This window comes from Carassius gibelio, chromosome B5 (genome assembly GCF_023724105.1).
Source record: "Carassius gibelio isolate Cgi1373 ecotype wild population from Czech Republic chromosome B5, carGib1.2-hapl.c, whole genome shotgun sequence".
Classification (NCBI taxonomy): Eukaryota; Metazoa; Chordata; class Actinopteri; order Cypriniformes; family Cyprinidae; genus Carassius; species Carassius gibelio.
This window is the reverse complement of record NC_068400.1, coordinates 10604892-10632017: the sequence shown is the minus strand read 5'-3', so window position 1 is coordinate 10632017 and position 27126 is coordinate 10604892. Positions and strand designations below refer to the sequence as shown.

The window sequence follows — 27126 nt, the reverse complement described above, 5'->3', positions numbered from 1 at the left end:
TAATTTATAATACATTTTCAAAATAAGTAATTTCTAAATAATACATAAATAAAAAATACAATTTTAACCTAATTAACTAAATTAATAATTTCATACATAAAAGATATATTTTTTTAAATAACATCAAATGCATGGATAAATAAATCCCACATCATATAGGCCTATATATAGGAAATAGAGCACAGTCAGAGGATTTCCTTTGCAATTTCTACTTCTAAAATCTATTCTGACATTATTAATATTTTCTGCAGCATGCATCATATCTGTGAGTCTAGAAAACAAGACGTAAGAAGTGCTCTTTATGTCCAGCTTTAAGTCTGAAATGTGATGAATGTGAGTGTATTAATGAAAACAGAACATCCACATCCATCTCTGAACTTCCTGTCTGCTGAACAGAGAGCAGAATGAGGAAAAACACGCTCCTCCAGCGTCCTCTAGTGGTCAAGCTAAGACACTGCTTAAAGATGCACGCAATTCTTCATTTAAAGAGTATTCCAGAGAGATGAGTGCTAACTTGGTTACACTATTTTAAGGTGCCATTGTTACAGTGTAATTATACGTTTAAACACCTAGTAATATTAATTAATTCCATGCACTTAATATATGGTTAGGATTAGGATTTGGCTTAGGGTTCATTTCATGTAATTACGCATAAATTATTGTTATTAGAATAGTAAGTAAATGTAACGTGTAACAAAATAGCAATTTGATGGAGCTAAAGTTATAACTAAAACTGAAAAACTAGTTTTCGTTAATTGAAAAAAATGCAATAAAATAAAAGGTAAATAGAAATAAAGAAATAGAACTGACCAAAGTGCATAGCAAACCTGCTCATTTAAGAGAGCAAACTCTGAGTGATGAAGTCACCTGTCGGGGCTGCTCCGTGGCTCTCTGGGGGTCTGTCTTGACTTTGTTGTTGGGATGATTGACCACTTTAGTGACCGGCTGCTTGAAGATGGAGGCTGTTTGTCTGATGGGCAGCGCTGTGTTCAGATCCGGCTTCCCCTGCAAACACAGAGACGCGTTTACAAAATACTCAAACAAAAGTCCTTTTGTACATCACGATCCAAACGCTGAAAATCTGCCGCTTTTGTCTCATTTCAGCAGGAGAATACACTCAAGGTTCTAGGACCGAACTAGACGATTCAGAGGTCAGTGAAAGTGAAGGATCGAACTGAACTCAGAGATGTGGTCGGACAACTGCTGGACTGTTTGGAAAAGGGCACAAGCGCTGCTGGACAAAGCAGCATTAATACAGAGAGCTCACATATCAGTCTGTGCACTCTTCTTCAGTCAGACATGCACTCATACATTACTGAATGTTTTTAGTGAATTCTGAGGAAATATTATGTACAATAAGTGTTCGTTTAAAATAAATACAAATTCATTAATACAATAAAATATAAACATTCATTAAAATAAACTAAATAGAATTCATTCAAATTAAATTCATAATAAAAAATAAAGTTCATTAAATAAAATAAACAAATAACTATATAAATACATTTTATATAAGTATTGTCAAGAATTCAATTGCCGATTATTTTAGTGAATATTTAGGAAATATTATGTAAAATAAGTGTTTGTTTAAAATAAGTAAAATTCAATAAAATAATAAAATTCATGAGAATAAAGTTAATATGCATGGAAAAATAAAATAAAATAAATGAATAAATATTTATTTATAAAATATATATAAATATATATTTTATTTATATTTATAGTAGAAGAATGAGTGATTTTATATGTATACAGATCTTTCACATAGCTCCTTTCTGTTGGTCTACATCACATTCGCTGTCATTAAACTGTAATACTGAAACATTGTGTGTGTGTGTGTGTGTGAGAGAGAGAGAGAGAGTCTGTGTGTGTGTGTGTGTGTGTGTGTGTGTGTGTGTATCATATCAGGACACAACTCTGTATAATGACATGGGTATGACACAGGTATTACAAGGAGAGGGTGACTTATGAGGACATAACCCATGTCTCCATTTTTCAAAACACTTATAAATCATACAGAATGAGTTTTTTTGAGAAAGTAAAAATGCACAAAGTTTCCTGTGAGGGTTAGGGTTAGGTGTAGGGTTGGTGAAGGGCCATAGAATATACAGTTTCTACAGAATAAAAACCATTACACCTATGGGATGAACACACTTTACACAAAAACTAACCTGTGCGTGTGTGTGTGTTGTGTGTCTGCGTATGAGTATGTCCGTGTGTGTGTGTGTGTGTGTTTGTAGGGCAGAAGTGTGTCATGGGGCGAGGCGCGTCACCACACCTCTATAACGTCCAGCATGACGAACACAGACCTGTTCTGGAAGTTATGAATGCATGATCTCAGGATCTGAGACAAACCTTTCCTGCCTCATCAGACGTTATGACTCATTATGATTAAGTTTTTCCCTTTAATAAGCTCATTAAGAGCACATGAAGAATCTGAGAGTCTGCTGAACTGAAAATGAAAGTGTATGAAGGTTGAGATCATATCAGAGTCCTGAGAGAAGCGCACAGACATGCCTCGCAGGATCAGCAAGCAGAACTACAGGACAAACGAGACCGCAGCTCGGCTCACAAAGCAAACTGAGTCACACATGGAGGCTGGTTTGAAAACGTGTTTAAAAAAAATTGCAATTTGCTTAGATTAAATGAACTCACTTATTTACACTAAGCCACTTAAAATGAAAAAGTATTTTCGCTGATGGTCGGGAACACCTCTTTACTGAATATTTCCTAGTGTGTGCACCTCATCAGTGTTTTCACAACTATTTACATATCCACAAAACTCCACGGATCTCCACACATCTCAAAACTCCACACAACTCCATGCATCCCCACATAACATCCCCCCCCCACACAACCCTATGCATCTTCACACAACTCCTCACAACTCCACAAGTTTCCACATATTTCTATGCAACTCCACACATCTGCTTAAACTCCTCACATATCTCTATTAAGGATTTAACGATTACCGGTTTGACGATAAATCATGATAAAATTCCCAACAGTTAGTATTACCGTTTCAAATTTAAATTATCATTAAAACCGCATTAGATTACCGGGATTTGAATAATTTGCGATAGATAAATACTGTCCAGCATAAAGTAGAGTAAGTAACAGTCTCATGTGCGCACAGAGCAGTTTCGTTAGGAGTGAAAACAGGGCGGAGTAGCTGGGAGGTTTTAAAAGAGTGCTAAGGGAACTATACAAATTAATATATGAATGAGTTAATTATATGACTGTAGCTCTGAAGGTTACATTTTGTTTTCATCTTCACTCCATGTGATACCTAAAGGAAGTGTTCTTAATCACAATACCGCTTTGTCCACAGAGTTTACATGAAACCGCTGTAATTCAGCTTTTCCATAAGCGCCACCTGCTGTCAGCGAGTGGATTTACAGAAACTTACATTTACATTCAGACTGTTTGCAGCTTCTGTCTGGCTAAAAACGGCCTGCCCTGCTGTAAAGTTTGACCTGTTGATAAAAAACAAGCTTATGTGGATTCTACACATTTAAATTATTCAGAAAAGTTATCTAGAATTATTTCTGTAGCAGATAAAATACATGTAATTATTTATTAATTATCATTATAACTTATATATTTTCTTTATTTAATGGGGCTTAACTTTTTTTAAAGCTTTTTATGAAGATTAACATTACGTATTTCAACATGCTATTAAACTCCTGTCAGTCAAGTTGTCATTTAAAATCTGGACCTCATTGGTAATGTTATTGTTTAAGGGATTATGTAAACAAAAAGTCATTTTTATTGTTGGTTGATGATTTTTAAAAATAAAACTTGGTGAAGTGATTTATGTGTATGTACTTTTTTAACATCTCCAGCACATTTTAACAATACCGTGATAATACTGATAACTGACTATAATCATGATAAGAATTTTACATACCATTACATCCCTAACCTCCATACAAATCTTTACAACTCCAATCTCCACACGTGTGTTGTTTTGAGAGTGAGATGTGTGTGTTGTTTTGAGAGAGTGAGATGTGTGTGTTGTTTTGAGAGGGTGAGATTTGTGCAGTGTTTTGAGTGAGAGATGTGTGTGTTGTTTTGAGAGAATGAGATTTGTGCAGTGTTTTGAGAGCATGAGATGTGCATGTTGTCTTGAGAGCGTGAGATGTGTGTTTTGAGAGTGAGATATGTGTGAGAGTGAGATGTGTGTGTGTTGTTTTGAGAGAGTGAGATGTGCATGTTGTTTTGAGTGAGTGAGATGTGTGAGAGAGTGAGATGTTTATGTTGTTTTAAGAGAGAGAAATGTGTGTTGTTTTGACAGAGTGAGATTTGTGCAGTGTTTTGAGAGAGTGAGATCTGTGTGTTGTTTTGAGAGAGTGAGATGTGTGTGTTGTTTTAAGAGAGTGAGATTTGTGTGTTGTTTTAAGAGAGTGAGATGTGCATGTTGTTTTGAGAGAGTGAGATGTGCCTGTTGTTTTAAGAGAGTGAGATTTGTGTGTTGTTTTAAGAGTGAGATGTGCCTGTTGTTTTGAGAGAGTGAGATGTGCGTGTTGTTTTGAGAGAGTGAGATGTGCGTGTTGTTTTGAGAGAGTGAGATGTGCCTGTTGTTTTGAGAGAGTGAGATGTGCCTGTTGTTTTGAGAAAGTGAGATGTGCGTGTTGTTTTGAGAGAGTGAGATGTGCGTGTTGTTTTGAGAGAGTGAGATGTGCGTGTTGTTTTGAGAGAGTGAGATGTGCATGTTGTTTTGAGAGAGTGAGATGTGCGTGTTGTTTTGCGAGAGTTGGATGTGCGTGTTTTTTTGAGAGAGTGAGATGTGTGAAAGAGTGAGAAGTGTGTGTTGTTTTAAGAGAGTGAGATGTGTGAAAGAGTGAGATGTGCGTGTTGTTTTGAGAGAGTGAGATGTGCCTGTTGTTTTGAGAGAGTGAGATGTGTGCAGTGTTTTGAGAGAGTGAGATGTGTGAGAGTGAGATGTGTGTGTTGTTTTGAGAGAGTGAGATGTGTGAAAGAGTGAGATGTGCGTGTTGTTTTGAGAGAGTGAGATGTGCGTGTTGTTTTGAGAGAGTTGGATGTGCGTGTTGTTTTGAGAGAGTGAGATGTGCGTGTTGTCTTGAGAGAGTTGGATGTGCGTGTTGTTTTGAGAGAGTTGGATGTGCGTGTTTTTTTGAGAGAGTGAGATGTGTGAAAGAGTGAGAAGTGTGTGTTGTTTTGAGAGAGTGAGATGTGCGTGTTGTTTTAAGAGAGTGAGATGTGTGAAAGAGTGAGAAGTGTGTGTTGTTTTGAGAGAGTGAGATGTGTGTGTTGTTTTGAGAGAGTGAGATGTGTGTGTTGTTTTGAGAGAGTTGGATGTGCGTGTTGTTTTGAGAGAGTGAGATGTGCGTGTTGTTTTGAGAGAGTTGGATGTGCGTGTTGTTTTAAGAGAGTGAGATGTGCGTGTTGTTTTAAGAGAGTGAGATGTGCGTGTTGTTTTAAGAGAGTGAGATGTGCGTGTTGTTTTGAGAGAGTTGGATGTGCGTGTTGTTTTGAGAGAGTGAGATGTGTGTGTTGTTTTGAGAGAGTTGGATGTGCGTGTTGTTTTGAGAGAGTGAGATGTGCGTGTTGTTTTGAGAGAGTTGGATGTGCGTGTTGTTTTAAGAGAGTGAGATGTGCGTGTTGTTTTGAGAGAGTTGGATGTGCGTGTTGTTTTGAGAGAGTGAGATGTGTGTGTTGTTTTGAGAGAGTGAGATGTGCCTGTTGTTTTGAGAGAGTGAGATGTGTGTGTTGTTTTGAGAGAGTGAGATGTGTGAAAGAGTGAGATGTGCGTGTTGTTTTGAGAGAGTGAGATGTGCGTGTTGTTTTGAGAGAGTTGGATGTGCGTGTTGTTTTGAGAGAGTGAGATGTGCCTGTTGTTTTGAGAGAGTTGGATGTGCGTGTTGTTTTGAGAGAGTGAGATGTGTGTGTTGTTCAATACCTTGCTCAGGCTGAGGTTGTCGCTGCGCAGTCTCTGCTTGTTCTTCTGCATCTTGCTGGGCATCATTTTGCCCGTGCGGAAGTCGAAACATCCCAGATCCACCGAGTTCCCAAGATAGCGGGATAGCTGCGGTTTACTGCGGAACTTCTTTCCTGTGGGACTGGAGCAAAAACCATCAGCACACCGAATGACTCAGCCTAGTTTGTTCTAAAAGCTTGTCTGACTCAGACTGCACATGTTCATAGTGGTGAGTTCTGCCTGAACAGAACCAAGTCTCTTCTGTTCACCAAGGCTGCATTTATCTGATCAAAAATACAGCGAATATCTGTTAAAGTGTAATGTATTTCTGTGATGCTCCGCTGTATTTTCAGCAGCATTCCTCCAGTCTTCAGTGTCACATGATCTTCAGTAATCAGAATAATATTATGATTACTGCTCAAGAAACATTTCTGAATATTATCAGTGTTGAAAACAGTTATGCTGCTCAATGTTTCATCCGGAAACTGTGATATATTTTATTTTTCACGATTCACAGAAGAATAGAAAGTTCAAAAGAACAGCATTTATTACTGTAATATTATAAACTGTAACTTTTGATACATTTAATGCATCCTTACAGAATAAAATATTTCATAAAATAATTCCCATCGAATCGACTGTAAACTTTTGGTAGTGAAACTATTAAAATGTGTGTTTTAGTTGTTGTAACAACTGCGCAGATTGACACGCAGAAATGAGAACACACAGATCCACTTTTCACATGAAATCAAAACTGGCTGTAGGCTACATCATCTTAATATAGGTTTCGGATCTTCCTGATTCTTCTGATTGCATTATTGCGAACATAAAAAACAAAACAGGCGCCAGCTGACGTCATCAATCCCTTTAATTATTTCAAACCACGTAAAAATAGAAACCCAATCAATTCATGTTATCAGAGAGTTAAGTCCCATCCTGCAGTTTCTCTCAGAAAGCAGACATATTATTGAGGTGGAGTGTGTTGTGAATGTGGTTTCTTGTTGATTTGAATGTTTTCCAGCCTGAGACTAAAGCGCTAATCTGCTCAGATAAAGCTCTGGTCCGCAGGAGTGCTGACCCTTGGACTGACCGCAGCAAACCAGACTTCAGCAGGACTAGTTAACCCGCAGTGACCGCTGTACGGCTGACACGTCCACACCAACTTACTCACCCATTACGTAACGTCATATCAGCAGCATATCAGGCTATTTTCATGCCAAACACATAGGAGAAATTGAAATAGTCATAATTCAACTGTAAATTTATTTATTTATTTGCAGCTTTACAGAAAAATGCATATGTCAATCAGTGTTTTCTTAGTACAATTAAGATACTATTATAATTTGATTTTAAATATTTTGGATTTGTTTTCATTTGTGTATTATCTGCATTTCCTTTTGGGTGTTTGTTGTTGGGTAGTTATTACAAATTTTTGTTATTAAGTTTAATTATTAAGTACATCAAGTTAAACTTAATAAAAAATGAGAAATGTTGTTTTGGAAACTAGCTTTACTAATTTTTATTAAACTCATTTTTAATAATTTCTTATATTTCTGTTAGTTAGTTAGTCAGCTATAATAAACCTAGAATCAATGTAACAATTAGTACATATTCTGTATTCTATAACAATAAACTTCACTAAATTCTAATTATTGATAAAATTATTTAAACTAAATTTCCCTACAAACATATATATTATCCTATAACATAAAAATATATTAATTATATTAATTCTTCTAGTTTAATATTCCCAAACTGTAAACAAAACAAAAAACAAAGTTTGTTTGTTTTTAAACAATATTTAACAACTAAAAAACTAACAAACAAACAATTAAAAAACACATTCTGGAGTACAATTATACAAGAAAATACTCTTTCAGCCTGTCTACTATAACATTTCAAGTTTAGCTTAATGTGTTATTTGCTGTTTCATTGAGAAAACTGTATAAAAGGCATTTTCTAGAGCAAGTCTTTTAGAAACATACACTGATGAAATTTCTGAATTAAATAAGTTTAAAACATGAGAGGAAAACTGAAGTAATAAATGTAAAAAAAAAAAAAAGTATTAATCTGAATCACTACAACACTTTCATCTCCAGTGTTCCTCTTCAGGTTCCGTCTGTAACGTCTACAAAACAACAAGCGTGTTTTTGGCCGAGTCGTCTCCAAACTCACAATCCAAACCCTGCCGTGTGGAAACCTGCCAAAATTCTCCTTATGACCTTTGAACCCTCACGTAAATAAACCTGTATTCAGCAGCTCGGCTTTGGATTGTCAGTGTGAATCTGCCTACGTGACACACACACACACACACACTCACACACACACACACACACGCATGCATTCTGGCCTGATGTGCAGATCTGTTGTAATTCTCTGGTTTACTCCTTCTCACCATGAAGAGGACAAGAACATGAGGAAACACTCTGCCCCAGGCGGCACAGACAAAAATACACTTTATGGTGCTGTAGTTACAGTAATAAGTGCAGTAAACAGTAAAGACGATGGCGAGATGATTATCATTCTGCAGCGCTGCTGGAGGAACATCATCACACACTCCACACAAACAAGCAGAATCAGAACGTGTGTGTGCTTTTTGTTAATCTTCAGATATCACAAAAACAACAAAAAAAAATGTATAAAGCGACCCCAATTAGTGCATTAAATTTGCAGGTGATTTTTCCCCAAAATAACTTGCAAAGGATGTTTTTCTCAAAACATGGCCTTTATGCATTATTATTAACAGATGTGGCCAAACTGCAGCAGGAAAACCAAAAATAAAACAAAAATTTTAAATATTCTTAAAAAGATTAAATTATGCTGAATTTGATTGGTTTCATTTTTAATCATGCTTCATGTTTAATTACACTCATTTGTGGCATTTAGTTTGAACATGTGTTTCTAATAAGCGCTGAAATTTCATGAATGTAAAATCGTTTGTTAATGCATGTAACTGTGGTAATAGAAGCTCACTGAGAATTACAATATTAAAAAGCAGGAATCTAAGCAGGACATATGAGCCATCACACTCATACAGTTGCAAGGCTGCAAAACCGTGAGCGTAGCAGAAGTGCAGCTAGTGACAGCGGTGCGGTGAGAAGTTACAGAAAATGAGTCCACAGCAGAGATGGACGAGCCACAAACACTGCATGAGTCAGACTCAGAGATGAGTCAAAACCGAGGAAACACACACACACACACACACACACACACACACACACACACACACATGCACTCAAACCCACACACACACTCAAACTCACTCGAACACACACACACTCAAACACAATCGAACAGACACACACAAACACACACACACACACACTCAAACACAATCAAACACACACATTCGCATACACACATGAACACTCGCACACACTCACTCGGACGCACACACACTCACTCGGACGCACACACACACACTCGGACACGCACACACACACACACTCGGCCACGCACACACACACTCGGACGCGCACACACACACACACACACTCGCACATACATTCGCACACACAGATTTGCACACACACTCGAACACCCACACACACTCACTCGCAGACACACTTGGGCAGGGCCTATCTGGCTTTAACACGCAGTAAGACACAGTGTGCAAACCACAGGCTCTAAAAGTTTCTGAAAGCTGATATGAGCCAAAGCCGAGACACCGAGACACCAGACGCTCCAGCAGGGCGTTCCCACTCCATGTTACACAGACAGAGAAACAGATAGACAGAGAGACAGATGGACGGACAGACGTATAGACAGACAGACAGACAGAGAAACAGACAGAGAAACAGACAGACAGACAGACGAACAGAGGTATGGACAGACTGAGAGACGGACAGACAGATGGACACAAAGACATAGAAACAGACTGAGAGACAGATGGACGGACAGACATACAGACAGACAGACAGATAGAGAGACAGACGGACAGGCAGACGGACAGACATACAGACAGACAGACAGACTGCGAGACAGACTGAGAGACAGACAGACAGACAGACGGACAGACAGACAGACAGACAGACTGAAAGACAGACGGACAGACAGACATACAGACAGACTGAGAGACAGACAGACTGCGAGACAGACAGACAGACAGACAGACGGACAGACAGACAGACAGACGGACAGACAGACAGACGGACGGACAGACAGACGGACAGACAGACATACAGACAGACTGAGAGACAGACAGACTGAGAGACAGACAGACTGCGAGACAGACAGACAGACGGACAGACAGACAGACAGACAGACAGACAGACGGACAGACAGACATACAGACAGACTGAGAGACAGACAGACTGAGAGACAGACAGACTGCGAGACAGACAGACTGCGAGACAGACAGACAGACAGACGGACAGACAGACAGACAGACAGACAGACTGAGAGACAGACGGACAGACAGACTGAGAGACAGACGGACAGACAGACGGACAGACAGACAGACAGACAGACTGAGAGACAGACGGACAGACAGACGGACACACAGACATACAGACAGACTGAGAGACAGACAGACTGCGAGACAGACTGAGAGACAGACAGACTGCGAGACAGACAGACAGACGGACAGACAGACAGACAGACAGACAGACAGACAGACAGACAGACGGACAGACAGACAGACAGACAGACAGACTGAGAGACAGACGGACAGACAGACGGACAGACAGACATACAGACAGACTGAGAGACAGACGGACAGACAGACGGACAGACAGACAGACAGACAGACTGAGAGACAGACGGACAGACAGACGGACACACAGACATACAGACAGACTGAGAGACAGACAGACTGCGAGACAGACAGACTGCGAGACAGACAGACTGCGAGACAGACAGACTGCGAGACAGACAGACAGACAGACGGACAGACAGACAGACGGACAGACAGACATACGGACAGACAGAAAGACAGACAGACTGAGAGACAGACTGAGAGACAGACAGACAGATGGAGAGACAAACAGAGACAGACAAAGAGACCGAGAGAGCGACAGACGGGATGAGTGCATGGTCGAATACAAGCCTAACAAGACGTTTAATTACCCATTAACCTAAACCACACACAACTGAACGAATCAAAGTCAGGACAGAGAGCGAGTGAGAGAAGAAACCGACTGCGCTTCTATCTGACTGACTCGCTTAAGGCAGACTAGTTCACCCAACCGGTTACCAACACATTCAACCAGCTATTCGTTCTCATTCTGATCCCTTCCTTGAAGACAAAGTTCACCCAAACATGATCACTCTGTCATCCTTTACTTCCTCTCATGACGTTCAAAGCTGCATGACTTTCTGTGGAATTGAGCTCAGATGATATTCATCAGAAGCACGCTATCCGTCACCATTCACTCTTATTACATGAGAAAACACCAGCATTTAGAATCAGTATAGCTGACACGAACACCTGGCTTTTTTGGCTGAATTATTCCTTTAACAACTCTATAATAAATAAAAAGATTTGGTACTAAACATTCATCATTCACTGCAATTTTTATCAATAATCTTTATTACATAATTTATTAACAAAACTGACAAATGATCGATTATTTCAGTTATTTTTTGTGTATAGTTTAAAACACCATTTGCGGTGCTAAAATTATGTTTTTGACTAGGTAAGAGGGAAGATCAATAATCAACTAATACTGTAAAAAACAAAATCATAAAGTAATCATAAATCAATGATAAATATACATTTTGCCATAATTTTTAATAAACTTTTAATACAAATAATCACGGTGAAATTATTTATCTTTTAAAGTTATTATTTGTGTGTAAACAAAAACATTCTTATATAAGAAGTGATATATAAAGATTTTATAAATTATACATTTAAAAATTATAAAATTATAACATTTCTATATAATTCTTAGATGATAAACAATAATGGTAAGCATTAATTTTTATTAAATTTTTACAATGAAGACTACAGAAATTACCTTTGATAAAAATTTACATTTGATTACTTTAACTTCTTTAGCATTTCTTATATGAATAAAAACTTACTTAACCTAAGAAAACTTCGTTTCATAGCTATCTTTATTCTATTGCATTTGTTTGTGCTTTTGTTTGCAATTTTTTAAATTTGTTCTTATTTTATTACTGACTTTTTACTTGTGTTAGAAAGTATTCATGTATTAAGAAAAATGAACGTGTTTTAATTAGCTACCATTGACCTTTAACGTGTAGTGAAGAAATGTAAATATAAATTAAATATATATCTGGTTTGGAAATGACCATTTTCCTCCAAGTTTTAATGTACTGACACGGTGTTGTTAAAACTCTCTGCTGTACTTGTACAAGCGTGATGATGTATTTAAGTGTTTCTTTCACACTGCAAACTCATTTAACATCATTTGTTTAGTAGATTGAGCCACACAAGAGGATTTTACTACAGTTTTCCATCCACATTAACAGTGAAGCGCTTCGGCCGCCGTTCTGCTTCACACTAGAAGAACGCATGCAGCTGCTCCAGCGTTTATTGGGAATGAGTCAATAACAGCTCACAGTTTGCAGCACTAACAGGAAGTCGTCTGCTGGCTTGTTGCCTGTGTGCGCTCGAGTGAGAAACAATGAAACTAATGAAGCTCCATCAGTGACACATCATCAAGAGAGACGTCAGCCGAGAAATATGACTCTAATCTACCTAATAAGACTCTAATCTAATATCTCTAATCTACCTAAGCCATAATAACACTTCCTGCAGTGAAAAAGTGTTCTGCTCTGAATCAGGAGAGAAATCTGCACAGATCAAGTAGCGTTTAAACAGATCCAAACAAATATGTGAGAGACAACAGCAGATGCACGTCTTCACTGGAGGAAGTGTTATTATGGATTATAGACTCTATGTGTTTGAGTTAAAATCATCTTAATGCTGGATGTGTTTCAGGTTTTGTCTTCTCCAGATGTTCACTGATGGACTGGAGTGCTGTGGATTATTGGGATGTTTTTATCAGACTCTCATTCTGACGGCACCCATTCACTGCAGAGCATCCATTGAGATCTATATGCACTTAAATGGAAAGGAACAGGAAGTGATGTCACTAAGATGTCCTGAGATGAGTCCATCACTCGAGTACTGCAGATATATTCTGATGGAAGATCCGTTTACAGGCCTTCCGCTGCCATGATGGCACCTTACACACACACACACACACACACACACACACACCCTTCCCCCATGGTGTGTGAACAAACGCAGCAGCTTCATGGCACTTGACTCACTGCAACGCTGAAAACACACATGAATCTCTCCAGACGGACTGAAGAAGAGGGTTTGACTCGAGTCGCAGGCGTCGTGTGTGTGATGAAGTCTGAGCAGTAATCACACACCGACAGTAATCTGAGCACGAGAGTCTCATCACACACACACACACACACACACACACTCTTACTGCCCTTGATTTAGTGTAATGTAGAGAATCAAAAACCTGTAACGACTGATCGAACGCTGACATACAGATCATCCTGGAAAACAATTCAATCAGGACTGTATCTGCTAGAAATCTTCATTCATTCTGCTTTTATATGAACTTAACACTGCATTTAATTCTTTTAAATATTAAAATACTGTATACAGGTTAAGAGAACATTAATATAAAACATTTATTTCTTATTAAAAAATCTTTTATGTTTTTACAAACAATCAGGGTCTTTTCTGCACCTGCATTTTATAAAGCAAGTTTTTGCATGTGTTTTGCAAAAGAAAATGTATAATTAAATTTTTGCATGCACTTTGCATGCATTAGAAATTGCAGTTGCATTTTTTAGCTGGAAAAAAGAGGTATGGTGTATATTACTACTATATTACTATTACTACGGTACATATCGTCACATGAGCTCACTGTGCTTATTTCAGTCAATCAGATACAAACACACTCCAGCCATCTGAGATGATTCGCTTGAGGATTTCCAGAAGTGAAACTCTAAAATATCATCAGCCAGTCAGCCTTTTGATTATCAGCAGAGCGTCAGCTAAAACTAGCTAAAAACGACCGCTTAGACGTAAAGAAGGACAGTGCTCATAACCACTCATTTAATCCAGCAGGTCCACTGGAGAAGATGTGGCTTCTCAGGGAAACAGACGCTGCTCTGACTGAAGCCCATCAACAGATCTCAAGCACAAAACACATCAAACACACAGAGACGGTCCATCAGAGACGGAGACCAGCTCGAAACCACGACTGCATGTGTACGCTCATATAAAACTGAACACGGCTCCTCAGTGACTCACAACTCATGGGTCTGAAACAAACACAAGGAGGATCTGACGCTTGTGTGATATCTGCTGGACACACGAGCTGTTGGTGGAGCTCTGATGAAGTCTTACTGAATCATTCATGTATCGAGGTCACGGCCACGGCGTGCTCAAACAGGAACAACGCTCGGCCTTCTCTTCTCATGGAGAAATAAGCACTAGATTGATCTGCTCATATCTGCCCCAGCAGAGGTTTTCACTGGAAAGCAAATGGTATATGATTTAGCCTACTTTTAGCATCACTCTGATACTGTTATAGTGTTTCATCATCACTGTTCTGAATATGTTTTTCATAAGTTTTTGTTGTTGTTGTTTTAAATCTCTATAACTTTCTTAATTTAGTACATCAAGTTGAAGCAAGAAATTGTACCTAGTTTAAGTTTTTATATAGTTTATTTTTATTATGTTTATAAGCTTTCTTATAAATATATTATTTTATTTTTTATTTAGTTTAAATCTAACCCTGCTAAGATTTGCTTTGAACAAAAAACAAAATTCAGTCAGAAATGACAACGAAATTGCAAGCAACTTATTTAAGTTTTAAGCAATTTAATTTTGATATATAAAGTAAAACGCCAATAATCTTTTTTATTTACAGTTTTAAAAAGTTCTAATTTGAAGTGTATGCACTCGTGTCAAAAAAACTTCTGTTTCAATTTGCATAGTAATAATTCTGAGAAATATTGTCAAATTCATGCACATTTTGTATTACTTGAGTTGTTTTCTATGAATAGAAGACACTGGCTTCCTGCTTTACGAGCTTCGGCCAGAGAAACACCAATTTCAGTCACAAGTTTTGTCATTAAATTTGTTGTTTTGTTTCCAAAACGCATCTGTCTTAACCATGCCACCCTATTCTCACAGCTTACAGAAATACACACATCGGCTACATTCACTGAACTTACATCAATAATGAAACATATTTATGTAAGTGATTTTTTACTTATGAATTATTAACAATAATAGCTCCAAATATGTGTGTATTCTGGGTGTCTTTATTCATAAATAATGAGCAGTAACTGTTTCAAGTATTTAAAGCTGAGGACTCAACAGGTGAAGCTCAGAGAAAACGCTCAAGTTCATCACACACACACACACGCGCGCGCGCCCCCCCCCCCCGGCGTGACGTCACGTCGCAGGAGTTACAGTGTATCTCTCGGCGAGTTCAGCTCTTCTTCCGGACACAATGTAACGCTTTAACAGATCCTCGGCGCGCACACACTTCAAACAAACACAAGAACTCACAGAAAGAGCCAGCCTCACCTGTAATAATACACATCACTCTTCCCAGCGCTCAGCCCGGACTTCCGGATCACTTCTTCCTTCTTCCAGCCGGGTGGAAGCGCCGGACAGTCCGTCCTCTTCCTCTCCATGATCAATGACTGATCGATCAGCTCGATCAGAAGTGTTAATATCCGAGAGCTGGGACGCGGACGCGCGGGTGACGCTCGCTCACGGGCAGCTGCGGGAGGAGTTAGTGAGCTGAGCTGCTGAGTTATCAAGCAGAGGACTAGCTCTCGGCTTAAAGTGCCGCCGTTAAACGCGTCGCTCCCTCGAGCTCGTCGGCGATCAGAATCTGCGTGTGATCCGTGCGTAACGCAGCTGTGACGCGTTGAAATTTCAGCACTTCCCACACAAGTGACCCAGCGCCTGGCAACCACAGGCCCCGCCCACTTTTGACCCGAAAGCCCCGCCCCCGTGACAGACACCCGTGGGCCACGCCCCTACTGTAATCCTGCTCACACTACTGAACATGACATCTGTGATCATGCAGTGAAAACATGACACAAACTCATTTGTGACCCACAAAACCAGACATCAGAGTCAGTTTTTCAAATGGAGATTTATATCATCTGAAGCTGAATAAATGATCTCTCCAGTGATGTGTGGTTTGTTCGGAGGACAATATCTGTCTGAGATACAACTATCTGAAAATCTGGAATCTGAGGGAGCAAAAAATTCTAAATATTGAGAAAATCATCTTTAAAGTTGTTCAAATTAACTCTTATCAATGCATATTTCTAATCAAAAATTAAGTTTTGATATATTTACAGTAGGAATTTTACATTATATCTTCATGGAACATGATCTTTACTTAATATCCTAATGATTTTTGGCATAAAAGAGAAATGTATAATTGTGACCCATACAATGTATTGTTGTCCTTTGCTACAAATATACGTCTGTGACACTGATGACTGCTTTGTGCTGCAGGGAGACAAATGAATCAAAGTTTGTACCGTCTGAAATGATAACGGTGTAATCTAATGTTGAGAATGATGTTCAGAAACGATTGCAGCACTTCGCTGGTGTGAAACGTGGTTGAGAAAAGCTGTAGATCCTCTAAAAGCACTTAAACAACAGTTGATTAAAAACACAGGGCAAAAAAATAATGGAAGTTAGTTCTGAGAATACTATTTTAAGAGTGAAAAATAGGCAGTGAATCACATCCTTTCCCAGCAGAATCATGTTTGTGACATAGCTTTGGGATGAAGAGAGAGAAAGGAATGTCTGAGCTTCATCCCGTTAGAAAATATATAGTGAAGACTTGATGTTTGTGTTCTTGAAAAAGTGTTCAGGTCTGAATCAGGAGAGAAATCTGCACAGATCAAGCGGAGTTTAAACAGATCCAAACAAACATGTGAGAGACAACAGCAGATGCACTTTTTCACTGGAGGAAGTGTTATTATGGATTTGAGTTAAAATCATCTTAATGCTGGATGTGTTTCATCTTTTGTCTTCTCCAGATGTTCACTGATGGACTGGAGTGCTGTGGATTATTGTGATGTTTTTATCAGACTCTCATTCTGACGGCACCCATTCACTGCAGAGCATCCATTGATGAGACATTTCTACAAACCTGATGAAGAAACACACTCATCCTGATCTCACTGAACTGATGGTGAGCACATTTACAGTACATTTTCATTTTTAGATGAATTTTTCCTTTAATTCTTTCTCTCCGTTCTTTAATGTGTTGCTTGTTTTCTATTGCAAATGAAGCATGTTTGGCTAGATCCACAATAACAACAAGAAGAGGAAAATGAGGTGGATGTTGATTCCCAGGTGAGTTCATTGAGACCCCTGTGGCAAACACACACTCTCTCACACACACACACACACACACACACACACACAGACAGACTTCAACAAACACGCATGCATGTACACACATACACAAACAAAGACACAGACACACACACACACACACACAGAGACACAGATACACACAGAGAAACAGATACACACAAAGACACAGACACATACACACAGACACAAACACACAGACACAGACACACACACACACATACACAAACACACACAAAGACACACACACACATACAAAGACACACACACACACACACACACAAAGACACACAGACACACACACACACACAGAGAGAGAGAGAGAGAGAGAGAGAGACACTCACTCACTCACACACATACACACAAAGACACAAACACACACACACATTCACAAACACACACAAAGACACACACACACACACACACACACACACACACACACATAAACACACATAGACACACAAAGACACAGACACACACATAGACACACACACACAGACACAAACAAACACACACACACACACACACACAGGTTTGTTTCTGTGTAAAGTGTGTTCATCCCATAGGTGTAATGGTTTTTATTTTGTACAAACTGTATATTCTATGGCCCTTCACCAACCCTACACCTAACCCTAACCCTCACAGGAAACTTTGTGCATTTTTACTTTCTGAAAAAAACTCATTCTGTATGATTTATAAGTGTTTTGAAAAATGGGGACATGGGTTATGTCCTCATAAGTCACCCTCTCCTTGTAATACCTGTGTCATACCCATGTCATTATACACAGTTGTGTCCTGATATGATACAAAAACAAGAGCGCGCACACACACACACACACACACACACACACACACTGAAACGCTTAAATAAAATGTCTTACGCAGTAACCACATCGACAGCAATTGGCCGATCCGGAGCTGCGTTGTGAAAAGTAACAGTGATCACGTGATAGTCTGGGTAAATAATAAATTGCCCCTAAGATAACAGTGATAAACACTGAACTGATTGTTGAATCATATATATACATATATATTAATATAAAAAAATAGTGTACCTTGTGTATCAATAACAGAAAATAGTCGGGACGCTTAATTTCGGTAGGAGTAACGCCATTGGTCTTACGCACATGACGTCAGTGGGCTTTAACTTCCGGGTGGAGTAATGTTGACGCAATCCGCTGTAAGCTAATGAGAGAAGCGCAGCTCTTTTAATTCTCTCTCCTCAGACGCTTTGATGAGACAGAGCAGGTAATACTTTTAATTCTACAGTATTAGAAAGGTATTCGCGTAATTGGTTGACTGATAGCTGCGTTGTTTCTGCATTAGATAATCGAGCTAATCAGCTAATAAGCTAACATCGTCAGCAGATTCTGAAGCACTGCGCGCTTTGTGTTGTTTGTTTGTGTTTGTAACATATGTGTACATTTCTATAATATTTGTGTTCATGGTCATGTATGCTGTCTGCATGTGAGAGTACAATATTTATGAGAACACTATATCTGTGTCTGTTATAAACAATATACAATTTAACTATAATAACAATTATAAAATCGACTGATAAGTCTAAACTGAGATTATCAGTCAAATGAGTGCTTGAAATAAAATAAAATACAATTCTCAATTTAGTTAAGCTCCGTTTACTAAAATAACTAAAACTGAAGCAAATGAATTAAAACTATATAAACATAATTTTAAAATGTATATATTGTCATGTATGCTGCCTGTTTATAATAGGACATAATTATCTATAACTAATATTTTAGTCTCTGTGTGTGTATTTATCAAGGCTTTTATAGTTAAAACTCAAATTTAAAAGATATTTCGTTGAATATACTGGTCTGAATCTCTGTGTGTATGAGTGTGTGTGTGTGTGTCAGTGAGCGTCTGTGTGTATGTGTGTGTCAGTGAGCGTCTGTGTGTGTGTTTAACGCCTGAGCTCTGCTGTGTTTCTGGAGGTTTAGTGTGCTGAGGTCATCGAGGTGAATGCAGAATGGCCAGCGCAGCGGCCGGCGAGAGCTCCGCTTCATCAGCAGTGAATGGACAGACGGCGGGAGAGAACGGCAGCGGCGGCGGAGCTCAAGACAGCACGTTTGAGTGCAACATCTGTCTGGACACGTCCAAAGACGCCGTCATCAGTCTGTGCGGACATCTCTTCTGGTGAGACCCTGCTGAGTGATGCACTGCACACTTTCAGAAAGCTGATTGGGTAATAACTGCTCTGTTCTCTCTCCTCTCTCCTAGCTGGCCTTGTTTGCATCAGGTGAGTGTTCAGGAAGCGCTGTGTGACGTGACGTGACTGTTGTGTGAGTCTCCTGACCGTGTGTCTGTGTGTGTGTGTTTGCAGTGGCTGGAAACCAGGCCGAACAGACAGGTGTGTCCCGTTTGTAAGGCCGGCATCAGTCGGGATAAAGTGATCCCGCTCTACGGCAGAGGCAGCACCGGCCAACAGGACCCCAGGTACAGATCTGAGCCTCACAACATCATATAAACTACTAGAAATCATCAGCAGGACAGAGTAGTATTCCTTTCCATCAAGCTCCAAATCAAGCAAGACCAACCCATTTGAACATTCATGTGAGAGATGTATCTCCTTAACCAGAGTTATTATAGTTAACTAATACTGGAACTGTAACCAGAATTAAAATCATTCAAAAAATGAAATGAATGCTTATGGAAACAACATATAAAAAAAAAAACAAGGAAACAGTTCTCAGTTTAATTTAGTTTGACTTATTGTGCTAAACAAAAAAAAGAATAAATAAATCAATTTCAGTAAAATGAAAACAAAAACAAGCATGATTCTAAATACTTATAAACACTATAACAGTTTCTCGATAATAATATAAAACTATATTAATTTGATAATCGATGAACGCGGGCACTGTAACTGATCTGAATAATGACTCTTGTCTTCTTTAGTGGTGAAGTTGAATTTATTTCATAATTGATTAATTTTAGAACATTAACAGTTATTTTCCTGTTGATTACTGCTTTGAATCAATCCGTGTTGTATTATAAAGTGTTATAGAAATGAATTTTATTTGACTTGTGATATATATTTACACCATTGATTGAAATACAAAACAGTGATTTATTTTCCTTGTTGATTTCAGAGAGAGGACTCCTCCACGACCACAAGGACAGCGGCCAGAACCAGAGAACCGTGGCGTGAGTGACATGTGCTCTTACAAAATAAACTAGCTGCATTTTAACAATTATTGTTATTGTTACTAAATATAAGCATTTAAATTTTTTTAAGCTGTAAATAAAACCGATTATTGGAGGATGTTTTACTAGAAAATTCTATTTCAGTCTTTCAACGTCAAAATTGCTTGTTAACCTGCAGTTTCTGTGTAATGTTTTGTGAAATTTACGCAATGTTAAGTTTTGACGCGTATAAAAAAATAACTAAACTAAAAGACGATGACCTTTCACAGTTTTTTAAATGTATATACCATCCAAGCTGATAAAAGCGTTTGCAATGTGGCGAGTGTCATTGCACAAGACGTTTGTGATGAAACTGTTACGTGGATGACAGGGGTTGCTTTAGAGCCGACCTGTAGGTAATTCATTAGTCAAACGAGCGTCCCGCCGGGGCTTATTAAGAACATCTCTGTGGAGCGACGCTGGAAAGAGCTCAGTGGTGCGATGACAACATCTGACCATTAAGATTGCATCACATTCTGCTCTCTCTCTGTCTCTCTCAACTCCTGGAGGGCTTGCATAAGGATTATTTACCATGATAAAACTCATTTGTACTAGTTTTTCTCCTTGTTTAACTGAAGAACGTTCTGGCACATCCAGCTGTTAATATCATCAATACGTTGGCAGAGGGAGTCAATGGGGCTGTAGTAATTTGGAGATAAGGCTAGATAAATCTGGGTATCATCAGCATAGCTGTGATAGGCAATTTGGTTCTTTCTTCTTATTTGACTTAGTTTTGAGCATATACAGGCTAAACAAGAGCGGTGCTAGAATCGAGCCTTGTGGGACACCGCATGACATGGAAGTCCACTTAGACTTATGCTCTCCTAGACTCACATAATAGCCTCTCCCTTCTAAGTATGACCATTTTTTAAGAGTTATCAGTTTTTGCAAATGAAATCTTTATATATAAACAGTAGCCAGATTATTCTTAAATGTATTTATTTATTAGTAAATGTAAGGTAAGTGTGATATAAAGCAGTGTTGTGTTTGCAGGGGTTTCAGGGCTTTGGCTTCGGCGATGGAGGCTTCCAGATGTCTTTCGGGATTGGGGCTTTTCCTTTCGGGATCTTCGCTACAGCGTTCAATATTAATGACGGACGACCCCCTCCAGGTGTGTGCTGGTCAGATGGTTTTCAGAATTATGTTTATAAGTGATTCTATATTTGAGATACATTTGGCATTTCATAAAGTTGAGAAAAAAACTGTTGACTAACAGAAATTCTTTCTAGTGTCTGAAAACATGTATTAATTCAGTGCTTCAGATCTCATCAGTGAGGGAAGGTGACATGCAATAATTGCCTAAAATGTAATGAATGTAATGATTCTTTCACTTGAGTGTTCACGTGATTGTATGTTTTGTGAAGTCTTAAAGAAGAGAGCAGTACTGAAGCGGTGTTCTCTGTGTCTGTGTCCGGCAGCAGCTCCAGGAACCCCTCAGCACGCCGATGAGCAGTTCCTGTCTCGCCTCTTCCTGTTCGTGGCCCTCCTCATCATGTTCTGGCTGCTAATCGCTTAAACGCTGAAGAACTGTACGCTGTCCGAGGACTAACGGCTAACTAACCCTTCAGTAGTGCAGCACGGAAACGGCTCTTTTTCTGTGAAAGAGATGCAGCGCTTGCGTTGTGCTGTTTTCTTCCCAGATCTGATTTTAAATAAACGCAAGAGTCTTATTTCTCTATTATTGGATGTTTTTACGATTACGGTGCCAAATGATGCGGCTCACTGTAGGAAAGCTAGTAAAACCCATATAGGAATAAATAAATCTTCCTATCGTTTAATTGTAGCTTATTTTAATTCATATTTTTGTTTTTAAATAACTCGTCACATGGGCTGAAGTAGAGCATCTGTTCTTTTACTAATCAAAATTAAATAAAATGGATTTAAAACATCATAAAAGCACGTGGAAGTTTATTAATCTATTATTTAGACTTTTTAATTTTCTCAAATATTTGGGGAAAGAAATGTTATTTTCAGTGTGAGAGGCATGAGCAGATGTTGACTGTCCACATGATGATTAAATTTAATTATAAATGTATGTTTGAAGTTGTTTTTGTTTACTTGGTGGCGTTCATGTTTGTTTTTCATCACAATTTCTCTCTTTTGTGCAATACTGCCCCATCCATGCAAACAGCACTGTGTTGTTGTAAAGGGCCTTTTTTATTTTACTAATCCAATTCTCTTATATTATACAAATAAATAATGTTATGACAGAAAATACCCAGAAACTTTTGCTTTTTCCTTCACTTCCAGTCAAACGTTTTTGATCAGTGAAATTTGTGTTTTTTAAAGAAGTCTCTTCTGATCACCAAGTTTGCATTTATTTGATACAAAATGCAGCAAAAACAGTAAAATTGTGAAATATTTTTACTATTTAAATCATCTGTTTTCTGTGTGAATCTGTGTTAAAGTGTAATGTATTTCTGTGATGCTCCGCTGTATTTTCAGCATCATTCCTCCAGTATTCAGTGTCACATGATCTTCAGAAATCAGAATAATATGATGATTTACTGCTCAAGAAAACAGCAGAGTAAATTTAATTATTAGTTTTAAATTTTTTTTCAGGTTTCTTTGATGAATAGAAAGTTCAGACGAACAGCATTTGTCTGAAATATAAATTGTTTGTAACATTATAAATGTCTTTATCATCCTTGCTAATTAAAAGTCTCCATTTCTATAACCCCCAAACCCCCGCCATCCACAAAAAAAAAAAAATACTGAATTCAATAGCTTCTTATTTCAAATAAATGCAGATTTTGGGGTTGTTTATTCATTAAAAGAATCTTGAAAACAATTTATTCAACTGTGTTCAACATTGATAATAAGTTTCTTGAGCAGTAAATCATCATATTATTCTGATTTCTGAAGATCATGTGACACTGAAGACTGGAGGGATGATGCTGAAAATACAGCGGAGCATCACAGAAATACATTACACTTTAACACAGATTCACACAGAAAACAGATGATTTACACTAGAATAATATTTCACAACTGTTCTGCTTTTGCTGCATCTTGGATCAAATCAATGCAGGCTTAGTGAGCAGAAGAGACTTCTTTAAAAAAAACATTAAAATCTTACTGTTCAAAACCCTTTGACAGCTAGTGTATATATTTTTCTTGCTGGGTGATATTTTTCCAAACCGGCTCTTTTGCAGCGAGATCTAACTAAACGAAAGCCGAGGCGGTTTATTTCAGCACAAAGCTCCTTCAAACAGAGGTGTCTGGGTTAGAATGGCAGACTTGACATGTTAAAAGGAGGGTGATGCTTGAAATCATTAGCCGCATTTCCACTGTCGGGCCAGTGCGGGCCAGGGCTTAAAGCGGGCCGGGCGGGGCTCATAGCCTCGGGCCAGTAGCACCGAGGCCAGAGTAGCGGAGGGTTTCCACAGGGGAGCTTGAAGCTCCGCTGCTCATCACTAAAACACGCCCTTGACACGCCTCTCAGAACAACGTCATGCAACCTCATTATTTCACTAACAAAGAGAAGTTATCAGAAAACTAAGAAATAAGTCACTGGAACATGCGCGATCACAAAACGAACATGATAAAAGCGGCCGTTTGTTTGCATGCTTTTTTATTCAAATTCAAAAGCATGATGTTTCAACTATAGAATAAGTGATACATTGATCATAATGATTTAATTTATCAAGACTCAAAATTATTCGCACATAAATACACTTTATATTTTATTTATTTATTTTTAACGCTTATGAAAATAGCCTGCTTATTCAGTAGAGTCTGTTTCTGTTTATTTGTAGTCACAGTGGTCTATACGTCACATTAAGAATGAATGATATCTTTATTTTTATAAAGGATCCCGAACAAAAACATTATTATATTTTTATAATAGGCAACATGAGCTAAACTCTCGAGACAAGGCTTGTGATAGATAATATAAGTTAGTAAATACACGATTGTGATAGAGAATAAGAAGCTGACGTCTGATTTCTTCAAGCGGTCATATTTTCCATGTTTAATGTTAATGCCCAGTGTGCATAGTCTTTTACATCGCTTATAAATATTTCTGCCCTGTATGGTGATTATAATCCACATTGGATCAAGTTATTTCAAACACTCGCTGCTGACTGAAAGTGAGTTTTGAGCTCAACTTATTTAAATAAAGCGTTTAATGCTGGCGTTATCGCGGCTATCTTTCTGAAATGATCCACAGCGCAGACTCTCTATTTTTATAAAAGCTCCCGAACAAATATCATTATTATATTTTGATAATATGCAACGTGGAGCTAAACTCACGAAACAAGACGATAGATAAAATGTTACTTAATAAATACACAATTGTGATAAAGAATAAGATGCTGACGTCTGATTTCTCCAAGCGGTCATATTTACTATGGTAACGTTAATGTTTAGCGTGCATAGTCTTTTACATCGCTTATAAATATTTCTGCCTTGTTTAGTGATTGTAATCCACATCGGATCAAGTTATTTCAAACACTCGCTGCTGACTAAGAGTGAGTTTTGAGCTCAACTGATTTTAAAAAGTCTTTAATGCTGGTGTTAAAGTTGTTTTCTTTCTGAAATGATCCGCGCTGACGCTCTCCAGACACGGAGAAACTCCGCCTTTGTTCGTGACCCCTCCTCTAGCCCCAGCTGGCCCGCTTTGGCCCAAGGATTTCGTCGGGCCGAAAAAACCTGGCCGTTGGCCCCAAGGAAGCCCCGGCGAGGCACGATCAAGCCCCGGAAGTGACAGTGGAAACGCGACTGGCCCTGGCACGCACTAGCACGCCCGGTCTTAGCTCGATAGTGGAAACACGGCTATTGTTCTTCCATTGTTAACCATGGTGACCTGCAAAGAAACACGTGCAGCCATCATTGCATTGCATAAAAATGGCTTCACAGGCAAGGATATTGTGGCTACTAAGACTGCACCTAAATCAACAATTTATAGGATCAAGAACTTCAAGGAAAGAGGTTCAATTCTAGTAAAGAAGGCTTCAGGGCATCCAAGAAAGTCCAGCAAGCGCCAGGATGGTCTACTAAAGAGAAGACTTTTGGAAGATGGCCTGGTGTCAAGAAGGGCAGCAAAGAAGCCACTTCTCTCCAAAGAAAACATCAGGGACAGATTGATCTTCTGCAGAAAGTATAGTGAATGGACTGCTGAGGACTGGGGTGAAGTCATATTCTCCGATGAAGCCCCTTTCTGATTGTTTGGGGCATCTGGAAAAAGGCTTGTCCGGAGAGAAAAGGTGAGCGCTACCATCAGTCCTGTGTCATGCCAACAGTAAAGCATCCTGACTCCATTCGTATGTGGGGTTGCTTCTCATCCAAGGGAGTGGGCTCACTCACAATTCTGCCCCAAAACACAGCCATGAATAAAGAATGGTACCAAAACACCCTCCAACAGCAACTTCTTCCAACAACAGTTTGGTGAAGAACAATGCATTTTTCCAGCACGATGGAGCACCATGCAATAAGGGAAAAGTGATAACTAAGTGGCTCAGGGACCACAATGTTGAAATTTTGGGTCCATGGTCTAGAAACTCCCCAGATCTTAATCCCATTGAGAACTTGTGGTCAATCCTCAAGAGGCAGGTGGACAAACAAAAACCCACTAACTCTGACAAACTCCAAGAAGTGATTATGAAAGAATGGGTTGCTATCAGTCAGGATTTGGCTAGAAGTTGATTGAGAGCACGCCCAGTCGAATTGCAGAGGTCCTGAAAAAGAAAGGCCAACACTGCAAATACTGACTCTTTGCATAAATGTCATGTCATTGTCAATAAAAGCCTTTTAAGCGTATGAAGTGCTTGTAATTATATTTCAGTACATCACAGAAACAACTGAAACAAAGATCTAAAAGCAGTTTAGCAGCAAACTGTTTGAAAACTAATATTTATGTAATTCTCAAAACTTTTGGCTACGACTGTAAATAAGACGCGTGTGCAGTTTATTGCGATGCGTTCATATTCAACCTTCATCTACGTTTACATCAGCATTTTAAAGATGATTTTTATCTTCTGCTCAAGTTCAAAATCAGAAGACTCAAGCATTTAATCACAATATCAAATGATCAAACCAGAGCTGGATCTGATTCATAGTAAAGTGTTTTCTACCAAACTGTGATCTACCAATCAGTCGCGATGCGTGAGTCGCGCGTCACTGACGCGACCGTGCAGTTCCGGAAATACGATCTAAACAACGCGTCTGATCCGCGTGAACTGATGGCTGAGGAGGAGGAACTCATCCAGAGCGTTTGCGCTTACCCGCTGCTTTATAACGCGTCGCTTCACGATTATCGCAGCGCGGAGCGGCGCGTCAAAGCGTGGCGCGAGGTCGCCGCGTCCATCGGTCTCTCCGGTCAGTGCGTCAACATTAACGCGCGACGCTGTGACACACATCCTCAGTTCACAGCGCTAGAGTAGAATGATCCGTGCACAGAATTACTGCATACAATAATATTCATAAAGTCATGCATAGAGAATATTAAGATATGCACTCTTAAAAATGAAGGTGGTTTTCACAGAGGAACATGTCAGTGATCAGTTCCTAAAACCATCTTTTCTTAGTGTGAAGAACGTTTTAATAATTACATTTTCCATTATGAAGACTTTTTTGTGTAATCTCTGTTTGCAACTTGGAAAAAACTTTCTTT

General features: G+C 38.8%; 2 protein-coding genes and 1 long non-coding RNA gene across 5 annotated transcripts in view; 2 read left to right on the top strand and 1 right to left on the bottom strand.

The window, feature by feature from the left end:
* mbd2 (methyl-CpG binding domain protein 2) overlaps positions 1-15871 on the bottom strand; it is a 28784-nt gene extending 12913 nt beyond the window's left edge. Inside the window, exons 1-3 of the mRNA XM_052556916.1 lie at positions 15483-15871; positions 5924-6083; positions 868-1005 (exon numbers count right to left, since the gene is read on the bottom strand). Of these exons, the coding sequence (XP_052412876.1) occupies positions 868-1005; positions 5924-6083; positions 15483-15592 (408 nt within the window). The 5' untranslated portion in view covers positions 15593-15871. The remainder of the gene's footprint in view (positions 1-867; positions 1006-5923; positions 6084-15482) is intronic.
* LOC127958127 (uncharacterized) lies at positions 13263-17285 on the top strand. Its single transcript, XR_008153983.1, has 3 exons — positions 13263-14432; positions 16967-17121; positions 17223-17285. It is a non-coding gene; the product is annotated as an uncharacterized LOC127958127 (long non-coding RNA).
* Positions 17286-18423: 1138 nt separating this feature from the next.
* rnf185 (ring finger protein 185) lies at positions 18424-22548 on the top strand. 3 transcript variants are annotated; one of them, XM_052557569.1, is made up of 7 exons: positions 18424-18554; positions 19262-19463; positions 19548-19566; positions 19651-19763; positions 20420-20474; positions 21507-21624; positions 21935-22548. In XM_052557569.1, the coding sequence occupies exons 2-7, from the start codon at positions 19297-19299 to the stop codon at positions 22027-22029; spliced, it is 567 nt and encodes a 188-aa protein (XP_052413529.1). In that variant the 5' UTR covers positions 18424-18554; positions 19262-19296; the 3' UTR covers positions 22030-22548. The 3 variants fall into 3 exon arrangements, with proteins under 3 accessions (XP_052413529.1, XP_052413527.1, XP_052413528.1); XM_052557567.1 differs by having other exon boundaries at positions 21932-22548; XM_052557568.1 differs by having other exon boundaries at positions 18425-18554; positions 19268-19463; positions 21932-22548.
* The last annotated feature ends 4578 nt before the right edge of the window (positions 22549-27126 follow it).